This window comes from Brachyhypopomus gauderio, chromosome 14 (genome assembly GCF_052324685.1).
Source record: "Brachyhypopomus gauderio isolate BG-103 chromosome 14, BGAUD_0.2, whole genome shotgun sequence".
Lineage (NCBI taxonomy): Eukaryota > Metazoa > Chordata > Actinopteri > Gymnotiformes > Hypopomidae > Brachyhypopomus > Brachyhypopomus gauderio.
In genome coordinates this window covers 3,495,939-3,505,332 of record NC_135224.1, presented here as the reverse complement: position 1 = coordinate 3,505,332, position 9,394 = coordinate 3,495,939, and the positions used below count along the sequence as shown (strand labels likewise).

The 9,394-nt window shown below is 46.0% G+C and overlaps 1 protein-coding gene across 1 annotated transcript in view; it reads right to left on the bottom strand.

The window, feature by feature from the left end:
- The window catches only part of LOC143475452 (macrophage mannose receptor 1-like), a 20,519-nt gene extending 11,673 nt beyond the window's left edge, over window positions 1–8,846 (bottom strand). Inside the window, exon 1 of the mRNA XM_076973307.1 lies at window positions 8,833–8,846. Within this exon, the coding sequence (XP_076829422.1) occupies window positions 8,833–8,846 (14 nt within the window). The remainder of the gene's footprint in view (window positions 1–8,832) is intronic.
- Window positions 8,847–9,394: the final 548 nt, after the last annotated feature.

Here is a 9,394-nt window from a genome sequence, read left to right as displayed (position 1 = left end):
TCTCGGCTCTGTGTGGTGTGCTATCCGTTTTTGGAGTCGATTAGAGTTATAGATTTTAATAGAATTGAGTTTAAAAGTGAAAAATGGCCCTATTAAAATGAATGGTGGAATGTTCAGAAATTCAAATCTTAACAGCCAGTTAGAGTGTGAACTGGCATGAAAAATGATCAAAACTTTCGTGGCTAAACTGCTGTAAAATCCTTACACCTTGACCTAGAAGCTCCATTTAAATTTTAAATGGGAGAGAAACTTGTCCTCTCTGGCACGCTGAGATATCTAATCATTTGATCAATTAGTTTTAGAGTTATGAGCATTTGTTTGGCACTAGACACAGAAAACTGCCCCATTGGCCCCCATATAAATGTATGAGAATCAGAACCAGCTTTGTTGAGATTTTTGTGTGTTTTTAACTTGTCATAAATCAGTCATTATTGGGTCAAACCACACAAAAATATATCACAATCATCAGCAAGGGGTCCTCTCCCACACAATCTCTTTGGTGAAGCGATAAGTTAAATGTGTCCTGAACTACGACCGTTTGTTCAGAGGGTGCAAATCACTAAAACAAGGCTTTTTCACTCAGTGAGAGTCACAGTTATTATTTGAATGTCTCTCCCCCTCCCCCACACACACACGCACGCACACACCTGCATCTCTCTCATAGCCACTCCACACAGTCACACACACATACATACATCTCTCATACCCAGGTGGCGCAGATGGGGTAGATGGAGTAGAGGGGGCAGATGGAGCAGAGGGGCAGATGGAGCAGAGGGGCAGATAGAGCAGAGGGGCAGATAGAGCAGAGGGGCAGATAGAGCAGAGGGGCAGATGGAGAAGAGGGGCAGATAAGGGAGAGGGGCAAATGGGGCAGATAGAGCAGATGGGGCAGATGGAGCAGATGGGGCAGATCTCACACACACACACACACACACACACACACACACACACACACACACACACACACACACACACACACACACACACACACAACTCACACACAAAACACACACACACACCTACCTCACACACACACACACAGACACACACACACCTACCTCTCTCACACACACACACACACACACACACAAACACACACATATACACCACACAGACACACACACACATACATACATGCAGATGGGGCAGAAGGAGCAGATGGGCAGATGGAGCAGAGGGGCAGATGGGCCAGATGGAGCAGAGGGGCAGATGGGCCAGATGGAGCAGAGGGGTAGATGGAGCAGAGGGGCAGCTAGAGCAGAGGGGCAGATGGAGCAGAGGGGCAGCTAGAGTAGAGGGGCAGATGGAGCAGAGGGGCAGCTAGAGCAGAGGGGCAGATGGAACAGAGTGGCAGATGGAGCAGAGGGGCAGATGAGGGTGAGGGGCAAATGGGGCAGATAGAGCAGATGGAGCAGAGGGGCAGATGGGTCAAAGGGGCAGATGGGGCAGAGGGGCAGATAGAGCAGATGAAGCAGAAGGGCCGATGGGGCAAAGGGGCAGATGAGGGTGAGGGGCAAATGGGGCAGATAGAGCAGATGGGGCAAAGGGGGCAGATGGAGCAGAGGGACAGATGGAGCAGAGGGGTAGATGGAGCAGATAGAACAGAGGGCCGTATGGGGCAGATGGAGCAGAGGGGCAAATGGGGCAGATAGAGCAGATGGAATAGATGGGGCAGATGGAGCATATACACCATATACACTACATACACACACACACACACACACACACACACACACACACAGAGACTTGCATCTCTTTTCAAGCACTATGTATTTCCTTCAGGAAATGCATGTCTAGTTCTTATTATTATTCTTCTCCAAAATTTCTGCAATTAATGCGGCCCGAACCGCTTAACGTACAGACTCCGTTCGAACTGCGTTTCGAAGGTCTCGGCTCTGTGTGGTGTGCTATCCGTTTTTGGAGTCGATTAGAGTTATAGATTTTAATAGAATTGAGTTTAAAAATGAAAAAATCCCTATTAAAATGAATGGTGGAATGTTCAGAAATTCAAATCTTAACAGCCAGTTAGAGTGTGAACTGGCATGAAAAATGATCAAAACTTTCGTGGCTAAACTGCTGTAAAATCCTTACACCTTGACCTAGAAGCTCCATTTAAATTTTAAATGGGAGAGAAACTTGTCCTCTCTGGCACGCCGAGATATCTAATCATTTGATGAATTAGTTTTAGAGTTATGAGCATTTGTTTGGCACTAGACACAGAAAACTGCCCCATTGGCCCCCATATAAATGTATGAGAATCAGAATCAGCTTTGTTGAGATTTTTGTGTGTGTTTAACTTGTCATAAATCAGTCATTTTAGGGTCAAACCACACCAACATATATCAAAATCATCAGCAAGGGGTCCTCTCTCACACAATCTCTTCGGTGAAGCGATAAGTTAAATGGGTCCCGAACTACGACCGTTTGTTCGGAGGGTGCAAATCACTAAAACAAGCTTTTTCACTCAGTGAGAGTCACAGTTATTATTTGAATGTCTCTCCCCCTCCCCCACACACACACGCGCACACACCTGCATCTCTCTCATAGCCACTCCACACAGTCACACACACATACATACATCTCTCATACCCAGATGGCGCAGATGGGGTAGATGGAGTAGAGGGGGCAGATGGAGCAGATAGAGCAGAAGGGGCAGATAGAGCAGAGGGGCAGATGGGGCAGATAGAGCAGAGGGGCAGATGGAGCAGAGGGGCAGATAAGGGAGAGGGGCAAATGGGGCAGATAGAGCAGATGGGGCAGATGGAGCAGATGGGGCAGATCTCACACACACACACACACACACACACCTCACACACACACACACACAAAACAACACACACACCTCACACACACAAAAAACACACACACACACCTACCTCACACACACACACACAAACACACACACACCTACCTCACACACACACACACACAAACACACACATATACAACACACAGACACACACACATACATACATGCAGATGGGGCAGATGGAGCAGAGGGGCAGATGGGCCAGATGGAGCAGAGGGGTAGATGGAGCAGAGGGGCAGCTAGAGCAGAGGGGCAGATGGAGCAGAGGGGCAGCTAGAGCAGAGGGGCAGATGGAACAGAGTGGCAGATGGAGCAGAGGGGCAGATGAGGGTGAGGGGCAAATGGGGCAAATAGAGCAGATGGAGCAGAGGGGCAGATGGGTCAAAGGGGCAGATGGGCCAGATAGAGCAGATGGAGCAGAAGGGCCGATGGGGCAAAGGGGCAGATGAGGGTGAGGGGCAAATGGGGCAGATAGAGCAGATGGGGCAAAGGGGGCAGATGGAGCAGAGGGGCAGATGGAGCAGAGGGGTAGATGGAGCAGATAGAACAGAGGGCCGTATGGGGCAGATGGAGCAGAGGGGCAAATGGGGCAGATAGAGCAGATGGAGTAGATGGGGCAGATGGAGCATATACACCATATACACTACATACACACACACACACACACACACACACACACACACACACACACAGAGACTTGCATCTCTTTTCAAGCACTATGTATTTCCTTCAGGAAATGCATGTCTAGTTATAGTGCTTGAAAAGCACTATATTGATATTCCTCTTATTCTTATTATTATTCTTCTCCAAAATTTCTGCAATTAATGCGGCCCGAACCGCTTAACGTACAGACTCCGTTCGAACTGCGTTTCGAAGGTCTCGGCTCTGTGTGGTGTGCTATCCGTTTTTGGAGTCGATTAGAGTTATAGATTTTAATAGAATTGAGTTTAAAAGTGAAAAATGGCCCTATTAAAATGAATGGTGGAATGTTCAGAAATTCAAATCTTAACAGCCTGTTAGAGTGTGTGCTGGCAAAAAAAATGATCAAAACTTTCGTGGCTAAACTGCTGTAAAATCCTTACACCTTGACCTAGAAGCTCCATTTAAATTTTAAATGGGAGAGAAACTTGTCCTCTCTGGCACGCCGAGATATCTAATCATTTGATTAATTAGTTTTAGAGTTATGAGCATTTGTTTGGCACCAGACACAGAAAACTGCCCCATTGGCCCCCATATAAATGTATGAGAATCAGAATCAGCTTTGTTGAGATTTTTGTGTGTGTTTAACTTGTCATAAATCAGTCATTTTTGGGTCAAACCACACCAAAATATATGACAATCATCAGCAAGGGGTCCTCTCTCACACAATCTCTTCGGTGAAGCGATAAGTTAAATGGGTCCCGAACTACGACCGTTTGTTCGGAGGGTGCAAATCACTAAAACAAGGCTTTTTCACTCAGTGAGAGTCAGTTATTATTTGAATGTCTCTCCCCCTCCCCCACACACGCACGCGCACACACCTGCATCTCTCTCATACCCACTATACACAGTCACACACATATACACCACACATACACATACATACATACATACACGCAGATGGGGCAGATGGAGCAGAGAGGCAGATGAGGGAGAGGGGCTGATGGGGCAGATGGAACAGAGGGGCAGCTAGAGCAGAGGGGCAGATGGAACAGAGGGGCAGATGGAGCGGAGGGGCAGATGAGGGTGAGGGGCAAATGGGGCAGATAGAGCAGATGGAGCAGAGGGGCAGATGGGTCAAAGGGGCAGATGGGGCAGAGGGGCAAATGGGGCAGATAGAGCAGATGGGGCAAAGGGGGCAGATGGAGCAGAGGGGCAGATGGAGCAGAGGGGTAGATGGAGCAGATAGAACAGAGGGCCGTATGGGGCAGATGGAGCAGAGGGGCAAATGGGGCAGATAGAGCAGATGGAGTAGATGGGGCAGATGGAGCATATACACCATATACACTACATACACACACACACACACACACACAAAACACACACACACACCTACCTCACACACACAAACACACACACCTACCTCACACACACACAAACACACACACACCTACCTCACACACAAACAAACACACACACACACCTACCACACACACACACACCTACCTCACACACACCTACCTCATACACACCTACCTCACACACACACACACACACCTACCTCACACACACACACACACACACACACACAAACACCTACCTCACACACACACACACACACACACACACACACACACACACAGAGACTTGCACCTCTTTTCAAGCACTATGTATTTCCTTCAGGAAATGCATGTCTAGTTCTTATTATTATTCTTCTCCAAAATTTCTGCAATTAATGCGGCCCGAACCGCTTAACGTACAGACTCCGTTCGAACTGCGTTTCGAAGGTCTCGGCTCTGTGTGGTGTGCTATCCGTTTTTGGAGTCGATTAGAGTTATAGATTTTAATAGAATTGAGTTTAAAAATGAAAAAATCCCTATTAAAATGAATGGTGGAATGTTCAGAAATTCAAATCTTAACAGCCAGTTAGAGTGTGAACTGGCATGAAAAATGATCAAAACTTTCGTGGCTAAACTGCTGTAAAATCCTTACACCTTGACCTAGAAGCTCCATTTAAATTTTAAATGGGAGAGAAACTTGTCCTCTCTGGCACGCCGAGATATCTAATCATTTGATGAATTAGTTTTAGAGTTATGAGCATTTGTTTGGCACTAGACACAGAAAACTGCCCCATTGGCCCCCATATAAATGTATGAGAATCAGAATCAGCTTTGTTGAGATTTTTGTGTGTGTTTAACTTGTCATAAATCAGTCATTTTAGGGTCAAACCACACCAACATATATCAAAATCATCAGCAAGGGGTCCTCTCTCACACAATCTCTTCGGTGAAGCGATAAGTTAAATGGGTCCCGAACTACGACCGTTTGTTCGGAGGGTGCAAATCACTAAAACAAGCTTTTTCACTCAGTGAGAGTCACAGTTATTATTTGAATGTCTCTCCCCCTCCCCCACACACACACGCGCACACACCTGCATCTCTCTCATAGCCACTCCACACAGTCACACACACATACATACATCTCTCATACCCAGATGGCGCAGATGGGGTAGATGGAGTAGAGGGGGCAGATGGAGCAGATAGAGCAGAAGGGGCAGATAGAGCAGAGGGGCAGATGGGGCAGATAGAGCAGAGGGGCAGATGGAGCAGAGGGGCAGATAAGGGAGAGGGGCAAATGGGGCAGATAGAGCAGATGGGGCAGATGGAGCAGATGGGGCAGATCTCACACACACACACACACACACACACCTCACACACACACACACACAAAACAACACACACACCTCACACACACAAAAAACACACACACACACCTACCTCACACACACACACACAAACACACACACACCTACCTCACACACACACACACACAAACACACACATATACAACACACAGACACACACACATACATACATGCAGATGGGGCAGATGGAGCAGAGGGGCAGATGGGCCAGATGGAGCAGAGGGGTAGATGGAGCAGAGGGGCAGCTAGAGCAGAGGGGCAGATGGAGCAGAGGGGCAGCTAGAGCAGAGGGGCAGATGGAACAGAGTGGCAGATGGAGCAGAGGGGCAGATGAGGGTGAGGGGCAAATGGGGCAAATAGAGCAGATGGAGCAGAGGGGCAGATGGGTCAAAGGGGCAGATGGGCCAGATAGAGCAGATGGAGCAGAAGGGCCGATGGGGCAAAGGGGCAGATGAGGGTGAGGGGCAAATGGGGCAGATAGAGCAGATGGGGCAAAGGGGGCAGATGGAGCAGAGGGGCAGATGGAGCAGAGGGGTAGATGGAGCAGATAGAACAGAGGGCCGTATGGGGCAGATGGAGCAGAGGGGCAAATGGGGCAGATAGAGCAGATGGAGTAGATGGGGCAGATGGAGCATATACACCATATACACTACATACACACACACACACACACACACACACACACACACACACACACAGAGACTTGCATCTCTTTTCAAGCACTATGTATTTCCTTCAGGAAATGCATGTCTAGTTTTACTTTCGCTCCTTGTTTACAACGTACGGTTCTTTTCCCTAGTTCTAATATATCTAGTCATGTGTGTTTTTGGTTCCCTGGTTCGTCGCGAGTTACCCAGAGTTTCTGAACATAGTGTTTCTAATGCCACTGATACCGTTGTAGCGTCTGATTCCGTCCCGTTTTCGTTTCCCCCCGCATTGTTCCTAGTGATGTTTTACGCCCTCACTTGTATATTTGCCTCGTTCGCCTATTTTCCGTGTCTCGTCATGTTTGTTGTGTTTTATATCCATTGTCCCAGTCGTGTTTGTCGTTGTAACCTGTGACTCTGTTCCCTGTCGTTATTACTGCGGCTGCCTCCGTTTCATTCGTGTATGTTTATGCTTTAGGTTTACTAGCTTTAGAATTGTCTGTCATGTTTAAGTGAGTATACTTACTAGTATTCTTAGTATTTCTAAAATGTAAGGTGTATAAAGTACAGATTATTGCGTGATAATGTAAAGTAAAAAATCGGCAGGTAAGGTAACGAATTATTCCTACTTCATTTCTTGACACCTGAAAATTGGTGTATGAATGATGTATCCAGAAACGCGGTGTTCATCGTTTTTTGTAATATCACAATTAACTGTCCAGTCTCAGTAATTGGTGTATGAGCACCACCTAGTGGTTGATTGTTGGTCACTACACTGTTCTGCTGATGAGGAGAATATGTATCACAGTATCTTGTCAGTCATCAGTGGTTACAGCGTTGTATAGTTCATATTTTGTCATATTCCATATCACCCTATTAAACTTTGATCATTTTCAGTGTCTTCTATACTTGTATCTGGGGTGAGAGAACTCTACCTCAGAAATGGAGTTGTGTTTTTTACTAATCTCAACAGTACATTGCTTCATCAGAAATACTTTTAAAATAAACCAGAATCTGTATGAGCTCAGCATTGTATCTCGGGAACGTTGTAAAAATTTTTCTTACCTCGTCCTGTCCAGTATGTCTGTGTCTGTCTCCTGTTGTGTTTTGTCTTTTCTCTGTGTTGTTACTGTCCTTTGTTTTATTTTTGATGCTAATTTGCATGAGAGTCTAGATAACAAAATGCAAAGAAACTCATACATGTAGATTTCCTGGGGGCCTGATATTTACTAAGGTAATATAATTTAATAATGTACTCACACACATAGATTTCCTGGAGACTGAATGCCTGTTATTTACCAACATTTTATTTATTATGTAATGATGTACATCCCACATGTCGATTTCCTGGAGACCTAATGTCTGTTATTTAACAATGTGTTATAATGTAATAATGTACACACACACACACACACACACACACACACACACACACACACACACACACACACACACACACACACACACACACACACACACACACAGACATGTACATTTCCTGGAGACTAAATGCCTTTATTTATCAAAGTGCTTACCAGCTCGTGCTGTTTATCTGAAATGTATGTTCCATATTAAGTTTTATGATTTGTACTCTGAAATAAGAGGGTCTTTCATAACGCAGAATTTCTCTATTAATTACTTAATACCAATGATTTAAAATAAAATCAAGACTGTCACGTTGGGCTACGCCCCCCTCTCTAGCTGTCACTCCGGTTTCCTGCTCCTCGTGTCTGTGTTGTTCCCTGCTTGTCTGTTACCATGGTTTCCCTCTGTCTGCCACGCCCGTGTCGTCAGTGTCTCCACCTGTGTCTTGTTAGTTTCGTGTATTTATAGTCCCCGTGTTACCCTAGTCTGGTATCGGTTGTTTTGTTCTTTTGAGCATTTGTTCTGCTTGGTCTTTTATGCTCTTGGTGGATTTCGTGTTCTTGGTTATCGTCTACGTATTGTGCCTACCTGTTCCCTGTATCCTGCTTTGTTGGTTTAGTTTCCCAGTATTGTCATGCCTGCTTATCTCTCTCGTTAGGACTGCCTACCTGTTATGACCCATATCTGTACTAACAAGCTCGTATATGGAATTCCCTTTAATAAATCTCGCTCTCCTCAGCGTTTGTGTCTGCCTCCTCGATCAGCAACGCGCTATGCGTTACACTATCAAACTTGTATCACACCTATGGCTTCATATTTTAGAATCACTACTTTATCATTTCATATTTTGTGACTTCATATCTTGGCTTACATCTCAATGGGGCAGTCATGGCCTGGCGGTTAGGGAACTGGTCTTGTGACCGGAGGATTGTGGGTTTGATTCCCAGACAGGCCATGACTGAGGTGCCCTTGAGCAAGGCACCTAACCCCAACTGCTTCCCGGGCGCCAGGGCTAGGGCTGCCCACCGCTCTGGGCACATGTGATCCACAGCCCCCTAGTAACCACTAGTGTGTGTGTGTGTTCTGACTGCACAGATGGGTTAAAAGCGGAGGACAAATTTCGATTGGGCTGTAAAAATCACAATTGACAAAATATGGCACATTTCAATAATGTCACTTTTCTTACAATTTGCATTTTCATTGACGTAATGTCAGTTATAGGTACTGTCA